General features: G+C 43.1%; 2 protein-coding genes across 2 annotated transcripts in view; both read right to left on the bottom strand.

Moving 5' to 3' along the window:
- LOC138161883 (serine/threonine-protein phosphatase 2A 65 kDa regulatory subunit A alpha isoform) overlaps nt 1-18,574 on the bottom strand; it is a 454,863-nt gene that overhangs the window by 268,301 nt on the left and 167,988 nt on the right. The window lies entirely within an intron of this gene.
- Nucleotides 16,566-18,574, bottom strand: part of LOC138161882 (sialic acid-binding Ig-like lectin 13) — a 4,283-nt gene continuing 2,274 nt past the window's right edge. Inside the window, exons 6-10 of the mRNA XM_069088913.1 lie at nt 17,824-18,102; nt 17,522-17,569; nt 17,111-17,374; nt 16,813-16,939; nt 16,566-16,695 (exon numbers count right to left, since the gene is read on the bottom strand). Coding sequence (XP_068945014.1) covers nt 16,587-16,695; nt 16,813-16,939; nt 17,111-17,374; nt 17,522-17,569; nt 17,824-18,102 — 827 coding nt within the window. The 3' untranslated portion in view covers nt 16,566-16,586. The remainder of the gene's footprint in view (nt 16,696-16,812; nt 16,940-17,110; nt 17,375-17,521; nt 17,570-17,823; nt 18,103-18,574) is intronic.

Here is an 18,574-nt window from a genome sequence, read left to right on the forward strand (position 1 = left end):
CGGCCTAGGCTCCGCCCCCAGACACGCCCCCATCACCGCCCAGGCCCCGCCCTCGCCTCAGCAGAGACTCTTTTGGACCTCCCCCTCCAGGCGCTCCCCAGGCTGCCCCAGCCAGGAGCACCGAGGGAAGCTCGGGGTAGACAAGGCAGGAGAGGCGTCTGGGCAGCGTCCCCCCAAACACGCCCACTGGGAAGAGCAGGGGCCGCGCCCCTGCCCCTTGTCCTAAAGCTGCTCAGGTGCAGTGTGGGAGAGCTCCGTGTACAGCCGGCCACCCAGGGGTCAGCAAGTGCCCGAAGGCTTGTTCTGGCGGACGAGCCCAGCCCCTCGGGCCGGTGATTTGTGCTTTTCCTTGACTTTTGGAGAGTGTGGCAAGTGTTGGGACGGGCTTTCTCCTCCCCATGTCCCACCTCCCATTAGCCGCAGAGAGGCCCTACCCTCAGGGAGGTCCAGGCAGATTTCCCCGGGGCCCCATCCCAAAGAACATTTGGCACTTCCCCGCTGAGTCCTAGCCCGTGCAGGGGCAATCCAAGGGGAGGTCCTGACTGGTCCCACAATAGCATAACTGGGGCCATTTGAAAGGAGAGAATTCAGCATCAGGAATGGCAAAGAGGATCCGGACTTGTGCAGCTCTTGGGGTTGATTACCTCGAGGTTTCTAGGCCAGCAGGCAAGCACACCTTTTGGACCGTCAGTTTTTAAAGATCTCTGGCAAGCTGTCTGGACTAGTTAAGTCACAGTCTAGGATTATCTAAAAAGAACAAGACAAATAATGATTAACATTTAGGAACTGGCAGGAGTAGGGATGCCCCCGGCCTCACAACTCAGTTGGGTACAGTATGACAAAGAAGATCGCTACATAAGCATTCGAAGGAAAAGTTACCGAAAAGAAACCGGTTTGACTTGTAAGGAAAACGTGTCGTAAAACAGACTGCCCAGTTATGGGCTTAAATAAAAGAATAAAATGATAATTTTTTTTCTAGTACATTTCCAAAACTTGGGTATTCACTAAAGAGAATCCCAGATAGAGATTGACTCTAGAAGGTTCTCACCAATGCAAACGGTCCAATATTTATCCCAGAGATGGCCCCTGTCATTTCATGCAGGAGAGTTGTGATATAGATAGACTGGAGTCGAACTGCAGAGTTAGGTAAAGTCAGGGAAAAGAGTCTGGTGTTTGTGGCAAGGACCGGCATCTTGCTTAGGAGATGACGTGCCTCAGACCCCAATCTTATGTTCTTTGACCTCTGAGTCTTCCCAAATAAACATAGCAGCTTCCTAGGCTAGGGTTTCATCTGAGCCCAAAGCCAGAGATCGTAGGGAAGCATGACCATGCATTGTGGCCACTTGGGAGCAGGCCTGAGGAGCCCTCAGCCTGCCAAGAGGCCATCTGTCCCCTGGGAGGAGGAGTATGAGGAGAAGGGGATGTGGGGTGGAGTTATGGAGGTAGATGTGGTTCTGTAGGAACATATGAGTTCATGTGTCTCTGTACTTTAGACTAGACTTTACACTTGCCACTGATGCTGTATGTATTTGTGGGAAAGCTTATCTCAGGATTCTAGGGGAAATGTTCTATTGTAAATCTCAAAATACCATTGCAGTACATGGCTTTGCTATGAGCTAGTTGTGTCCCCTGCCTGATTATCAGCAGGCTAACACACGAATTGGGATTCTTGAGGTGCAATTTTAAGAGTGCAAACCCGAAGTGTGCCCTGAATTTGGGTTAGTCTTCTCCCAGGGAGTCCAGTCTGAGTAGGAAGGCTGGAGCCTCTCCCTCCCCCTTCCTCCTCAGAGCCTGCTCCAGATCCCAGCTTCTCAGCCCCGGATTCTCAGGTCCTACTTCTGTCTCTTCCCATTAACTTGTTGTCTGACGTTGGCCAAGTCACTTGCTATCTATTTGGTGACAACTTCCTTAGCCATAAAATAGAGATAATTCAGTGCCATGCTGCAGATGATTGTCTAATGCTTACTCTCTGTGGAAAGATAAAGGAATGGACTTGGTGAGATACTGGGAAATCATGAGACCCATGTGCAGGTGGTTACATCTAAGGATTTTAAAAATTCCTTTGCCCTTGGGAGAGACCTCTTATGTATCATGCATATCTCAGGGAGCAGAAAACAGTTGTGGCCAAACTGAAGTTTCTTGTCTGGCATTTGAGAAAGTGGTGATTGACTCTGGGAGTTGGACTCCTTGGTTGCCATTCGAGATGGGGAACACCAAGCCGCTGAGAGTGAGCTAAGGCTCTGGGATCAGAAGCCACTGGGCTGAGTTGCCTTGGCCCAAGTCCCTACTTTGGTGACTTGGAGCAAGGACAACTGAGATCAAAGCCAAGATCAGCGTCATGGACCTGACCCAAATGGGTCACCAGAAGGTGAGATGAGATCCCGAGTGCTAGAGACTATTAGCTATTTATTGTCAGTAGCCAGAGATGTCAGTAGACGTGTCTTTCCTCATTTATATTTCAGTGTCTAGCTTGGGGGGGGATCTCAACATATACCCTTTCCCCCTTATTTCTTTTTTATAATCTGTGAGTGGGAAAATCCTCCAATATTACTAAAGGATGGGGAGGATCATTGGGAAGAGTTATGAGAAAAGACTTGAGAGACAGCTTCATGTATGTATGAAGTATATAAAGTGTGAAGACTTAATACTTTCCCTTTCATTTTTACCGTGGCTAATACACTGTGGCCACCATACACTGAGTGTCCGAGCTAAGGTTGCTTATTCCAGTGTTCTGATTGAGGACTCCCTGGACGAATCCTAGGAATTTTAAAATGATGGGACTGGAGCAGTCTTCCGCCCATTTCCATTCCTGTATTTTGTAGCAAAGGCTTTTCCATAGTAGTCATTATGAGGCAGACCAGCATCTATACCAGGGAGGGCAAAAGGCAAAAAATTCATACTCAATGCACAATGTCCAAGTAAGATGTATTAAATGATATTCTTTACAACCGACTTGAAACAAATAGGATGATGTGGTCTTCCAAGGCTGCTTCTAGATTGGGGTGGAGGTGTGGTAACCCTACCTTTTGTACCTAGCTTCCTGAAGTCCCAGCTAAAAACTCTGAAAGAAGTCTTTCTTGGTCCTTCTTAAAGCTAGCACCTTCTCTCTAGCTTATACTTTCTATACATGTCTATACTTGTCTGCGCATAATTGTTTTCACAATGTCTTCCCCTATTAGACTATAAGTACGTTGAAGGAAGGGACAGTTGTTTTCCTTTCTTTATATCCTCAGTGCTTAGCATGGTACCTGGTACATAGTAGGTGCTTAATAAATGCTTGTTAACTTGGCTTTCCAGGAAATATCCCATTCTTGACTCCTAATGGGAATGCTCCCTCACTTTTCAGGGGTTCCATGGTGGTGATTGGCAGGGAAATAAGATGTTATTGGTCTTATTGCCTTTGCTTCCAAATCTATTTTAAGATTCTTGAACAATGATTGAAAAGACAGGGGAGGGAGAAAGGAAAGTAGAGAATCTGACTCATTCTTGTTTTCATAGAGGTAGGAGCCATAGAGATAGTCCCTGACCTCAAGGAACTTACATTCTAATAGGGGAAGCCAATACAAAAGAAGATTGGAATGAGAGGGGTTGAGGGAAAAGGTATGGGGGCACCACTGTAGAGAAAGTTTGGGAAAAGAGTTAGGAAGGCAGCCTAGAGAGAAATGAAAAGCCTGAACATTCTCCTTAAAATGGAAATTCTGAGAGGAACCAGCCAATTAGAGAAAGGAGCAGAGGCTGCCTTTTCAGCTGTTTCCTTCCCCATGAAGGTAATCAGACATTTGCTTTGAAGTGGACGTAGCCAAGTTTGGAGGTTACTTCTTGAGTCTGAGAGGTATAGACGTCCTGGGTTCAATGAATGGAACTGACTCCCAGAAGGGGAAATCTCTGAATCAGAAGGGATAGCCAGCAACAGAAGATTGGCCCAAGTCTCACAGTTGTACCAACAGATGAGCACTGGAATGTGGGACAGTGCAGATTCAAGGTGAAATTCAAGTGCCTAATCAGCACTGCTGCAGATTGCTTTATAGTCTCCTTGCTGATTGTAACTGTAATTATAAGTTAAGTTACTGAATCCTGTTTTAAGTTTGTTTTTATCAGATGTTGGCTAGTGAGTGATCTGTACTTAGCATTCCTTTGCCACATAGGAAAGAAATAGATGCCCCCTACCTGATTTATATTACACCCTGAGAACCTCTTTAAACCCTTCCCCACTCTCCCTTTTTGGGAAAATCTAGATGTGAGCCTACACCTAAGTTTTAAATGTTTTTTTTTTTCTCTGTGATTCCTGAGTGGACATTTAATCAATGGTCAGAACAAATAGGGCCCTAGTTTTTAAGGGAGTGGCCACAATATGCCAACCCAGGGGAATTTTCCCTTTATTGTTTGTATAACCAGGGATTCAAGCCCATTTGCTTGAGACTCTCCTGCTTGGTGGAGATTGGTTATGCTCTGTGCTTTCATGAGGGGCACAGTTGGCATGAACTTGGAAGAGGAGAGATCCTTGATCTTCTGGCTTCCACCTCTGAGACAAAAGACATGAGTTCCAGTCAGAACATAAGTTGCAGATCCTTTTTAAGTAAGAAGTCCCCAAAGGGAAAGACTCTGGAAAGAAGCTGATATGTAAAGAAAGTATCCTTATCCCTCTCTCTCCACAGGAAGACATTTCAGGGAATTTCCCCTTGGGTAAGAGCTGGGATTCTCTCTCTCTGCTGACCTGAGACATCTCAGTTACAGTGGGAGAGGACATTTACGGTTGTGTCTGATACACTCTCTCTGTATAACTTGTCTGATAAATGTTTGCTGTTGGTTGCGATAGGTGGGCTTATTTGCTTTTCACCATAGTTACATCCATGCTCCATGAAGAAACGGCAGCAGGATGGGGGGAAAGGGCACAGTTAGCTCTTCCACCCCTTCCTGGGGATTCTAGAGATACTGGAGAGTGTCTCTCTTTAAACAAACAAACAAACATTATCATCACTTCCTCTGGCTCAACGTCTAATGAAGGGAGAAACAGCTCGGAAGTTTGTCGTCTAACAAACACCGAGTTTTCCAAGTCCCTGGAGTTCCTAGAATTTCCCTGCATCAACACTTCCTGGGATGATGACCTCCTGGACCTCAGTAACACTGGAATAAGTATTGAGCCATTTTAATAGAGCTATGAAATATTCTATGATAATCTATATTTATTTTACATCTCACGCTAACTGAGTCGAGATAGGACCTGGGCCAAGAATGGGAACCTTGGGGGCAGCTAGGTGGTGCAGGGAATAGAGAACCCACCCTGGAGTCTGTGAACTCAGGAGGACCTGGTTCAGATTTAACCTCAGAACTTAACACTTATTAGCCGTGTGATCTTGGGTAAATCACTTAACCCCAATTGCCCTGCCTTCCCCCCTCCAAAAAAAGAAAAAGAAAAGAATGGGAGTCTCCGGAGCAGTGTGCATTGTAAAACCTAGGCTGGTGCTTTCCATAAATAAAAGGCGTTAAGAGTTGGGTCAGATTGAGGTCAGAGTGCCACCTGGTGGCTTGTGTAGGAATTCCACCTTAAGTAGTTGCTAACTAGTTTTCTGTCTAAAGTTAGAGCAAGTCCTTTGGTATAGAGATGGTATCAATACCCTAAAGCAGTTATTTAAAAGTCTATTACATTGAATAATAATAATATGCTCATAGAAAAGGAAGATGAGGAGAATGAGAAGCAACAGTAATAATATTGATGATGCTTCTGGATCAAGTGAACTTTATCTAGAATTAAGTGTAAACAGAAAAAATTGGTTCAATAAATTGATCAATTTATCCCACCCCTTCCCCACTTAAAGTAAGTGAGACGATTCCCTTACTGCCAAAGGGCCAGGCACTTTGCATTTTGCTCCTCTCCTGGGGTTCTCTGGTACCTTAAGGGGTTTGGGGGAATCTGGACTGTCTGCAAATGGATTCAGCCCCTGTTAATGATGTTCCTTCAATGGCAGGGGAGGGTCCTTTGTGCCCAGTTCCATTAAACCCTTAACAGTTGGATTAAATTTTACAAAAGAATATTTACTTCAAAAAGTATAATGACAAATATACAGCAGCATAGCTGAATTTCTATAGAGTTCAGTACTAGTCCCAAGTCCAGAATCCCTGTCAGGCCTAAGTTCCAGGTACCCTGGCTTCTCCAGGCTTCCCTGCTGGACAGATTGGGTGTAATAACCCATCTGCCATCCTGACTCCAAAGCTACAATGGCTCAAACTCCTTGTCTGTGGTCATTATCACACACAGCTCTAACTTGGGACAAATCTAACAGGCCCGTTTCTCAGAGCAGGGGTAAAAGGGAGGAGCCAGTAGGTCCCTCCTCAGTTCAGTTCATGGTGCCTATGGAAAAACTGATCTTTACCATATATATGTATACATACACACACACACACAGTAGGAAAGAGCACAAAAGAAGGAAAGACACAGCCTGGCCAGTTTTAATGATTCAGCTTGTTCTGGCTATACAGCTAATCAAAGGAGGGCACTACCACCCACATGATAGGAAAATACCATGCAGGGTGCTTCCATGTTAGGTGATCTGCACACATTTAGGCAAACCCCCTTACAGATAAAAACAGGAAAACTCTCTGATAAGGGTCTTATACACAAGTGAATTGACACAAATATATAAAACTAAGAGTAATTCTCTAAGTGGTCAGAAGATAGGAATGATTGTCCCTAAGAAGAATTGAAACTGGGGCGGCTAGGTGGCGCAGTGAATAGAGCACCAGCCCTGGAGTCAGGAGGATCTGGGTTTGTATCTGGCCTCAGACACTTAACACAAAAAATAGCCATGTGACCTTGGGCAAGTCACTTAACCCCAATTGCCCTCCAAAAAGAAAAAACAAACCTATTGACAACCACATAAAAGACTTCTCCAAAATCATTAATAATTAGAAGAACATAAATGAAAATAACAGAGATTTCCCCATATGCTTAGAAAACTGACAAAAGTGGCAAAAAGATGGAAATAGTCAATATTAGAGGGGCTGTGAGAAGACAGATAAGTCAATGCACTATTGATTGAACTGCGAATTGATCCAAACATTCTGGAAAGCAATCGAGAATTATGCTAAAGAAAGTGACTAAAATGTCCAAACCCTTTCGTCCAGAGGCCCCGTTGCTGGGCAGAGACTCTAAATAAATCAAAGAGAGAGGAATAACCCACATATACCAAAATGTTCATAGCAGCATTTTTTTTAGTGCTAAAGTAGAAAAAAAGTGTATGTCTATCAACTGGGTGATGGCTGTGTGAATTATGTTATATAGATATAATGCATCATGATTAAAGAAGCCTAGAATCCTAACATTTGAGAGTTGGAAGAGACTTTGATTGAAAGCTAATTCAACCCCTGCATGAAAAGCATCCTCACATATTATAATAATATCGACTTGTGGTCATCCAGTGTCTTCTCAAGACCTTTAAAAAGAGAGAACATAGGCCCTCCTGAAGAAGCCACCTTTAGACAGTTCTAATTATTTAAAAGTTATTCTTCTTTGTAATTTCTACCCACTTATTGTACCAGAAGAGATGAGAAATATGAAACATTCATAGACATGTAGGAAAACTTATGGGAACTAGTGCAAATGGAAATCATCAAAACCAGGAAATTAGTCTATATGATGACCACAACAATGTAAATGGGAGAAAGTGAAACTGAACATTTTTCAATTATGGTGGCTGGAGATGAGAAATGCATTTCCTTCCTTTTGTTGAAGGGATGAACCATGGGGATGTAATGCTGTATGTGCTGTCAGACATGGTTGATATGGTGACTGCTTTTGTTTGTTTTTTAAACAATTTTTAAAAACAAGATAAGGATCTCTGAGCAGGGAGGGAAAAGGGTTATTTATACTCAGGATTAACTATGATGGAAAAGCAAAAGGCATCAAATTTTAAAAACGGAAAGTGTTAATAGAACAAAAAAAATTCATCTAGAGGAGTGATAGATCAAGATTATAAAGGAAAATAATGAAAAAAAGAAGGGAGAAAGAGGGTCTAGCAGGACCAGATCTCAAATTCTACTATATGCAAAGGCCTACTTATCAAACTTATTTGACATTGGTTTAAAAAAAGTAGAATGATCAGGGGAACAGATTGGGTAAAAAGATTGAGAAGGAAATGAACATAAAAACATGGTACTTGATGAATATAAGGACCCTATTGATTAAAGACTCACTATTTGACAAAAACTCCTGGGAAAACTGGAAAGTAGTTTGGTGGAAATTAGGTTTATCAAGGTTTCTTAGCTTCTTGATCTAACCCTTTTGGTAGTTTGACGAGGCCTTATAGACCCCTTCTCAGATTCTTGTTTTTAAATGCTTAAACTAAAATACATAGGATTACAAAGGAAACCAATTAAGTTGAAGCATATTCTGTAGACTGCGCTTATTATTGTAAAATTCAGACTTAAATTGAAGAAAGTAGGGAAAACCATCAGACCACATTGGGTATGACCCAAATAACATCTCTTATGAATATGAAGTGGAGGTGGTGAATAGGTTTAGAGGATGAGACCTGGTGGCTAGAGCATCTGAGCAGGAGTTCACAATATTGTGTAGGAGGCAGCAACAAAATTTTCCAAAGAAAAATAAAAGCAAGAAAGCAAAATGACTGTTTGGTGAGGCTTTTCAGATAGATGAGGAAAGAAAGAAAGGGAAAGGGAAAGGAGAAAGAAAAATATGTACCCAGCTAGATGCAGAATTCTGGAGACTAACAAGGAAAGATAAGAACATTTTCTTAAATGTGCAATGCAAAGAAATAGAAGAAAACAGAATAATGGGAAAGATGAGATTCCTTCAAGAAAATTAGAGATAACAAGGGAAAGATCCATGCAAAAATTGTGATGATAAAAGACAGAGATGGTAGGGATTTAACAGAAGCAGAGGAGATTAAAAAGAGATGGCAAGAATACACCAAAGAACTATACAAGAAAGATCTTAGCATCACTGATGATTACTATTATGTGGTTACTGATCCAGGGCCAGACATCTTACAGAATGAAGTCAGATGGGAAGTATCGCTAACAATAAGGCTGGTGGAGGTGTGGAATGCCAGCTGAGCTATTTAAAACCCTGATGCTATATAAGTAAGTGCTGCACTCAATATGCTAACAAATTGGACAACAACCGTGGCCACTGGATTGGAAAAGATCAGTTTACATCCCAGTCCTAAAGAAGGGGCAATGCCGAGAAATGTTCAAATTATTGAGCAATTGTGTTCATTTTATGTGCCAGCGAGGTTATGCGTAAGATTCTGCAAGCTAGGTTTCAGCAGCATGTGAACTAAGAATTACCAGAATAGGTCGGCTTTTGAAGAGGCAGAGGAACTAACGACCAAATTGCAACATTTGCTGGATTATGGAGAAAGCAAGGGAGTTCCAGGAAAAACATCTATTTTTGCTTCATTGATTATACTTTTTTGACTGTGTGGATCATGACAAAATGTGGCAAGTCCTTAAAGAGATGGGAGTACCACATCATCTTACTTGTCTCCTGAAGAACCTGTAAGTGGGCCAAGAAGCAACAGTTAAACTGAACATATAACAACTGATTGGTTTAAGATTGGAAAAGAAATGTGACAAGGCTGCATATTGTCACCTTTTTTATTTAACTTATATGCAGAGTACACCATGGAAAATGCCAGGCTGGATGAATCAAAGGCTGAAATTAAGGTTGCTGGGAGAAATATCAACAATTTCAGATATGCAGATGTTATCACTGATTGCAGAAAGTGAAGAGGAATTAGAAACCTTTTGGTAAGGGTGAAAGAGGAGAGTATAAAAGTTGGCTTGAAGCTTAACTTTAAAAAAAAAAAACTAAGATCTTGGTAACTGGTCCCATCACTTCCTGGCAAATAGAGGGAGAAGAAATGAGAGCAGTGTCAGATTTTATATTCTTGGGCTCAAAGATCACTGCAGATGGTGACTGCAGCCATGACATTAAAAGGTGCTTGCTCCTTGGAAGGAAAGCTATGGAAAATCTGGACAGCATACTAAAAAGTACAGACATCACTTTGCCAACAAAAATCCATATAGTCAAAGCTATAGTTTTTCCAGTGGCAATGTATGGCTGTGAGAGTTGCACAGAGCAGAAAGCTGAGCACTGCAGAATTGATGCTTTTGAATTGTGGCACTACAGAGGACTTTTGAGTGTCCCTTGAGCAGCAAGATGATCACATCAGTCAATATTTAAAGAAATTAATTCAGGCTACTCACTGGAAGGTCAAATACTGAAGCTGAAGCTTAAATATGTTGGCTACATAATGACAAGATAGGATTCATTGGAAAAGACCTTGATGTTGGGAAAGATTGAAGGCAAAAGGAAAAGGGGATGGCAGAGGATGAGATGGATGGAGAGTGTCATGGAAACAATGAACATGAACTTGGACATTCTCTGAGAGATAGTGGAGGATAGAAAGTCCTGGTATGCTATGGTCCATGGGTTAATGAAGAATTGGACAGGACTGAATGGCTGAACACCATAGTCTGTAGACAGGAAGAGTGTGATCGTTTGCCAGCTAGTGGTACATTGGATAACCACTGTACTTTTTGAAGTAATGATCAATATAAAGGACATTTTAAAGTATTTGCAACGGCTGTAATGTGATTTGAAAATGATTGTGATTTCTCTTGGCACCAGAGTCGTGGGTACTGCAATACTATTGTTATGTGCTACCTACATTAATAACTGAAGGAAATGCTAAGTTTCAGATAGAGGTCAGCAAAAATAAATATTTTCCCTGTCAAGTTCATAGACTTCCTAAAGTCTGTCCATGGAGCACTTGAGGGTGTATGGTCTGTGAACTCCAGGTTTAGACCAGCATGTCATACTATAAACCATAATAACTTCCAAATAGATTATATGACCTATATTTAAAGGGTCATATCATAGAGGAGCAAAGAAGGAGGTACTTTTCACAACAATGAATAGGGGAAGAACTGATGAAGTCAGGGATAGGGACAATCACAGGAGATAAAACACACAATTTTGATTACATAAAACTAAACTTTTTTTTGAAGGGCAGTTGGGGGTAAGTGACTTGCCCAAGGTCACATGGCTAGTAAGTGTTAAGTGTCTGAGGTCAGATTTGCATTCAGGTCCTCCTGACTTCAGGGCTGGCGGTCTGTTCACTGTGCCACCTAGTCACCCTGAAACTGAATTATTTTTACGTAAACAAAGTCAAGTAGTTAAAAATGAGAGGATAAACAGTTAACTGGGAAAAAAAAATCTTTGTAGCAAACTTAACCAATAAGCATCTGATATTTTATAAAGAAGAAATCGCTTAAAACATATGTGAGCAAGAGCCATTCTCCAGAATAAAATGGGCAAAACCTTCAGTTCTCAAAAGAAGAAATACAAATTATCAATAACCTTAGGGAAAATGCTTCAAATAACTAATAACAAGAGAAAGCCAATTAAAGGCCCTCTGAGATCCTACCTCAGACTTATCATATTATCAGTGGCATCCAAAAAAAAAAAGGAAAATAATAATTGTTGGAAGGGAACTGAAAAAAATAGACACATTGATGCATTGTTGGTGGAGCAGAGAATTGATCTAGACACTCTGGGAAGCAATTTGGAACAATATTCAAAGACCCACTAAACTGTGTATATATATCCTTTGATCCAGCAATATCACTATTAGATATGTTCTCTGTAGAGATTTAAAAAAAACCACCAAAAAAACAAAAACAGAAAAGGGTGCTGTGTGTATAAAAATATTTATAGCAGCACTTCTTAGTGTCACAAAACTAGAAGCTAAGGAAGAATACCCATCAACCAGGGGACGCCTGAGCAAATTGTGGCAAGTGAATGTGCTGGAATATTCTTATGCCATAAGAAATGACATATTCAAGGAGATGCCGGAGCAAGTGTGTGCAGATTCACAAGAGGCAATTGTTAAATTTTCATTGTGAGCATTTACATCTTGGAAATCAGCAAATGCTTCAAATCGGGGCTGGATTTATTATTTTGTCAATTGTCTAGAGTTAAGGAAGTGTTGAAGAAAATGGCAATAATGCAGGTTAGCCCTAAAAGTATGCCATATATTTTAGAAGAGCTGGTTGTTAAACATTTACCAGCACATTACTGTAAATATGATAGATGGAAGATTTTTATGGACTGATACTGAGTGGGGTGAGCAAAACCAAGAGAAAAGGCTGTACATACTATAATAAAAACATTATAAAGAAAAACAGCTTTGTAAGAATTCAGAATGCTGATCGATGCCATGAATAGTCACAACTGTGGAAGACTGATGATGAATCATATTTCCTATTTCTTGATAGAGGAACAATGAGGTAGTGGTACAGAATGTGTGGGTTTGTTTTTCTTGACTATATTTGTTACAAGGAAGGATTTTTATTTATTTTGGGGGGGTAGGAAGGGGACAATAATGCAAAAAAAATAGCATCAATCTTTTAAAAATAGAGACAAAAATGAATGGGATGGTTTTGGAACTACTGCAGTCAATTTATTATATACTTAAAAATCTAAGCTATATATAACAGAGCTTCTCAGTTTCATATACAGTTCTCCTTTTTTGTTCTTTTTCTGGAGATGGAAATGATCATGTTTGGGGACATTTGCCAAGTTCACAATAATAGAAAAGAATATTTGAAGAAAAAAAAGAACCTGAAAGGATAACAGATAGACAAAGAAATGGAATTGAACTGCCAACATGCTCCTAGTAATCTGTGCTCATTATTCATGACTATGGGACTGCCATATTTGCACTTAGATTGATGGAAAAGCAGAAATGGCACATAAGAATATCAAATCAAAGAAAGCAGCTGAACTAGGCCAAGTCCGCCTGGAAACAATGGGCACTGGAGAGGATTCACTTTTGAAAGCAGGGATAGATTGTTTTTCAAGATGTGAAAAAAAGGAAGCTGCCAAATAAAAAAAACAAACAAAACAACCCAACAATTCTAAAACCCTTACCCCAAACTATGAATAGAGTCATTATGCTAAAAGGGGAAATAAGAGGACATTCACATCTGCTAATTCATATGACAATTTAAAATTCAGATGAGAGTAACCTACCCACATTTCAAAGGAATTCTTGTGTGTGTCTGTGTGTATCTGTACTTGTGAATGCACTAAAGACTGATAACCTATCAGTTGGTGAGTCCCTAGGGCAAGCAGGAGACACTGGAGAGATTTTCACTGAATTTCAGGATGCCCAGAATCAGCCATTGTTATCAAAGATTATTAATGTAATGTGCCATGTGCCATAATTCTGCTGGGTGCCATTCAAAATTCATTATTGTTAATGTTGTTACACTCTCTTCCAGTTCATTACAAATCTGAACAAAACTTTCGCATGCCACAGTCAAGTGATGAGGGAAAATTGTTAGTATATTTTCAGTGCTTTGACCTCAAACCCAAGGTCTCATCAATGTTCCTTGAACAATGATACACCTATAAGGCTGGTAGTATTGGGAGAGGAAGTGAGAGATAGGAGAGTATAGATCAGCCACCTGTTTCACTCGGTGGCACAGAAGAGGGGTCAGAGCCCAGGCTCAGGGCCCTCTCAGATCACATTCTATAATCCAGAAAGTTTGGTGTTCCCTATAAGTCTCGAGATCATTCTTGATGAAACGGAACAGGTAAGCTTTTTTTCAGGCAATTTTCTATAGTGGACCACATCTTTATAGTCATATAACTGACAGAGAGGAGCAAAGAATTCACAATCCCAGGAGGCAGAACAGGGACTGCTTACTGGCTACACAAGAAAGTATCTGATTCAGAAGCACTTTCTTCTGTCCAAAATGATGCCCATGCTTCCTTCTTGAAGGACTTACAAAGGGAAAAGTTGCTCCCAGTAGCAAGGGTGGGAGCTCTGTAGAACTGCTGGGAGTGATGTCCTTTAGCTGGGAGAATCTCCGACATACTATATTGAATAAACTTGCATAAAGAAATTCTTAGGTGATAATCCATTACCCTCATTACAGCCCCTCTGAAAAGCAGAGGCACTTTGCAGGACTGCTGAACAGATACTGAACTTTTACCTCTGAAATACTTGGTCTGCACAATTCACAAGTCCAGCTCTCCTAGTCAGGCATGGCACGGGTCAAGCTTCTCAGTCATCTTCTGTGGTGTTCTTTTCCTTCTCCTCTGCCTTGGAGTTTCTATACCTGTGACCTCACAGAAGAGCTGTGAAGGCTGGAAAAGCCCACCTGTCAGGATCACTGATTGGTCAACCTGTTCTTAGAGGAAAAAACACAAAGCAGAAAAGACAGCCAAGAACTTGAGGTCCACTCTCAGGCTGCCCTAGGTAAGAGCATGTTCTCACTGTCATATGTTTGGAATGCCTAAGGGGGTTGAGGGAGATGGGAGATATCTCATCACCACCTTCAGTCAATAAGTGAATCAGCACGTTTTCTGAAAATCCAAGTGTTTCAAATCCAGATGTTTCAAACCAGGTAGAATCCAGAGAAGTCATTTCTCCTCAGTCCTTTTAGCCTACAGTAAAAGACTTTCTGACTCAGTAGGCAGTCCTCTTTGACATGGTCCCCAGTTGGAAGACACAGTCCCAGGAAGATATTGCTCCATTCTGAAAGTTCAAGGGCCCTAACCTCATCAAAAGGCCAGTGAGTATGCCCAGCTCCATCCTCCCTGTTACAATAAAGCCCAGAGCTCAGGTATCAAAGTGCTTGCATCCAGATAATGATTTATTTAGCAATGCATATGGTTGCAGAAACAAATCGGGATCAAGGCTCTCAGTAGCCAAGGACACTGACCATTGGCTTCTGTACAGTTAATATACAGAAGGGAGTGAAAAGCAGAATTATAGGGATTGAGACACCTGGTTTCTTATTGGTGGAGAGGATTGGGAGACACTGAGGCGAGAGGGAAATGGTTAGTTTTGTGACATTCTTTAAGTCAGATAACTTTTTTGGGGGGGGTGTTAATTTTGTGACTTTTTCAAAATCAAATGACTTACAAGCAGCTGAAACTTAGCTTCACAAAATGGTGGATAAAAGCAGAATGGAGTCACTAGTGCTATTTTTTTCATGTAAAAGTTAGCAGGATGATGAGAGTAGGGCTAGAGATCATGCCATTTGAAGATGATTTGAAGGCAATGGGCATGTTTAGCCTGCAAAGGGGAAAACTTGGGGAAGGGGAGGAAGACATGGTTTTCTCCAAGTGTTTTGGAGGATGATTATGTGAATGAGACTTACTCTGATTGGCCCAGAGGCCAGAAGAAGCAGGAGAGAGGGTAGAGATGTAAGCCATATGGGTGCAATGAAGAGTTCCCTAAGAGGTATTAAAATGGAATGAGCTGCTTCAGGGAGTCCAGCACACACCGTTATTTGAGGTCTCCTAGCAGAAAAGGCACGACCACATTTCAGGGAAGTTGTCTAGTAGATTTCTGATCAAGAAGGGCTTGGTATTTGACCCTTTATGTGGTAGGACTTCCATCCCAACCTCCCCTACCCCGGGGGCAGGCATTCAGTCAGAAGTCAGATGGTCTTTGAAACCATCCTCAACAACCCCATCAACAGTGGTGGGCACTAACAGGGTTCTTCTGTGAATCCATTTCTGTAGAAAATGTACTAGTGACCCTACTTACCATGTGTTTACTTGGGTCCTTCCACTGTGCACCTATGTCAGAAATGGGGAGAAACTCTGAACTGGGACCCTGCCCCGTCCCCACCCCCGCTGGTCTCTAGCTCTAGATCTTGAACTTTTACCTTGGCCTGTGGCCAGGCAGCCCAACCCCGGGGATGGATCTGGCTCTCTGGATCACAAGCTTTGGGTTGGTCACCTCTCCTTGGAAGATGAACTGTGTTCCTCACTCCCAGGGTGGTCCCTTGTGTAAAATTAGGCTTCTGGGTCATCACCTCCCCAGAACCCGTAGTTAGCATGTCACAATGATGTGCCATGGTGCAGAGCTGACCTTCCCATCCCTACCCCCACCTTCAGGAACTTGTCCAATTTCACTTAGACTATGACCAAGCGATTGTTTAGCATTGCAGACTGTAAGGCAAATGACCACTTTGGCCATCTCCGTATTCAGCCCTGCTCTGTGAATTGACTACCTGTGGAAATGTGACCAATTAGTGTTTAGTAAGTGTTAGATATTTTAACTAATAAATATGAATCATTCTGCACAAAAAAGAAGGGCTTGGTATTGGTCACCTCCCAAATTTCTAGGGATGGCATGGGGAATGTAGGAGGCTACAGTTTCAAAATTAAGATGAGGGACATGGGGAATGTAGGAGGCTACAGTTTCAAAATTAAGATGAGGGACCAGGAGGGCTGACTCAGTCTTCAGAGACTAGAGAGCAAGAGGAGATGAAGAAAGGGAGGTTGTTCAGTGTGATGTGATGAGAAGAGTAAGTAGGGCTTTTCCGGGAAGGAGAGCTGAGCATCTTCTGAGGGCAGATGACAAGGTGGGGTCAGGGGCTTGAGAATAGTGGAGAAAGTTTGGAACTATGCCTTTGGGGAGTAAACTTGGGAGTCAATAAAAGGGGACTAGAAGAATTTCTGAGCACTAATGTGGTCCCTTGTGAGGTAAGAGGGCAAGGATTTAAAGTCAACGGGATGCTAGCTACTGCAATTTTATTCAGAAGTTCTGGGTCTTTGACATTTCCTGGGTTCCGTAGTACACAGGTACTGAGTAAAGGTCCATCTGCTCACTCTTATTCATAGTGTCCAGGGGCTGGTTGACTCGACTGTGGAGAAAACACAATTCCTGTCAGAGGCTAAGCTCAGACAGGCTCCTGACATCATTCCAGTCTGGGGCACAGGATCCCTGAGGCCGGGTGGGGAGGGGGCAGACTCCAACTTACCAGGTGTAATAAAGCCAGGTGAGGCCATAGGTGAGAAGAAAACTGATTCCCATGATTGCTCCTCGAAGCAGGGTGAAGAGCAGAGCCCAAGAACCATTCTCCTCATAGATTGGGCAGCACGAGCAAGCTGACGGAGACAGAGATTAGGGGCTAGAAGGGGCATGCCCCCAGGCCTCAGCTCTGCCATCAGGACCCAGATGTCAGGCTAGAGTCTCCAGTGGCCACCGCTGCAGGCACCTGCTGGGGACTGGAATGATGGGGGCTCACTCAGCTGTACTCCCAGTTCCCTCTGACTCACTCTGTACACAGAGTCTCATTGAGTGCTGTTGATATCCTAGTGGGTGCTGAGCTTGGCAGGTGTATTCGCCTCTGTCCTTGGGCCCCAGTTTGGACAATTCTAGGTGTAGGATCCCAGAATCTGAGGCCTCTGAAGATTGCAGGACTTGGTTCCTGTAGGTCCAGGTAAGGGTAGCTGGGGGGTTGCTTTCTGTGGTACAGACCAGAGTCAGGGACTCACCCTCCAGGACCTGCAGGGAGGATGTATTTCCTAATAATTCTGGGCCTAGAGAAAAAAAGGAGAGCCAGGGATGGAGATGAAAGCTCCATCTCTTATTCTAGCTTGGTTCTAGACTGACCTTAGAGGTCAAAGGAGGTTCAGAACCTTCTTTCTGTCCCCCATGCAACAGCCCATTGCTTTCTGAAAACCTACCTGTTTTATTTGCCCAGGAAACACTGATGGTCATATTCTGAGGAGGGTCTGAAATGGAAAATGGTGTCTGATCTGGGGTCTCAGACAATCCTCAGGGATAGAGTGAGATTATAACCTTAAACCTTAGAAACCAAGGCCTCCCATCCCCCAACTTCATCCCCTTTCCTAGGGTGCCACCTCTTCCTACCCGTCTCAGGTACCTCACCAGGCATCTGATGTCTTAGGTCCTGGCTGTTCCTCCCCACCCCCAGCCCTCTTTTCCCTGGACCTAGGAATCCTGCTTCCCCTTTCTCATCACTTACAGGTGACCCTTAGCTGGACAGTCCTCTCTGTGCTCACTCTGGCCTTTGGGAATGTCACCTGGCAGGTAATGTTAGTGCCATGATCCTGGGATTGGGGGGTGAAGAGGAGTTTGGAAGTATTCAGCAGGGCAGAACCCTGAGAAGAAAGGGCAGTCCCAGTCCAGAAGTAGCTAAAGTGTTTCCCCTCTCTGCAGGCCCCAGGAACCGAACAGGTTAAGGTGACCTGATGCCCCGACTCCAGGATCTCTGGAACGTTCACCTCTGGCTTCTGTGTTAGAGCTGGAAGAAGAGAGAGACTGTGACCCAAGAAGCAGCTCGTGCATGAGGTGACAGTCCTGGGATTTCCCCTCCCACAGCCCCAGGAGATTTTTTCCCCAGATGCCTATTCCAGCAGCCTGATTCTGGACCCTTCCTCTTTGGCCATCTCTCACTTTCCTCAGGGCTTGAGCCTGTCACCCCACTCTGAGGTTCTGTCTCCTCTATCAGAGGTCTCCACTATCTGTCCATTCCACTGACAGCCTCAGGACCATCCCTCCCAACTCACCATTTTGTCTTCCTGATGCCTCCATGGACACTGCCAGTGCTAGCCCTCTGTTCCCAGGCAGGGGGCTCACTGGGGGGCTCACTCCTACTTGCCTGGGATTATATTTCTTTGCAGAAAGAGCTGGAGGAAGGCTTCTGGGTGTGTGTGTGCGCGTGCGTGCGTGTGTGTGTGTGTGTGTGTGTGTGTGTGTGTGTGTGTGTGTGTGTG

The sequence above is a fragment of the Petaurus breviceps genome, unplaced genomic scaffold, assembly GCF_028583685.1.
Source record: "Petaurus breviceps papuanus isolate PSGF00001 unplaced genomic scaffold, PetGlider_PUasm1.0 185, whole genome shotgun sequence".
NCBI classification, from domain to species: domain Eukaryota; kingdom Metazoa; phylum Chordata; class Mammalia; order Diprotodontia; family Petauridae; genus Petaurus; species Petaurus breviceps.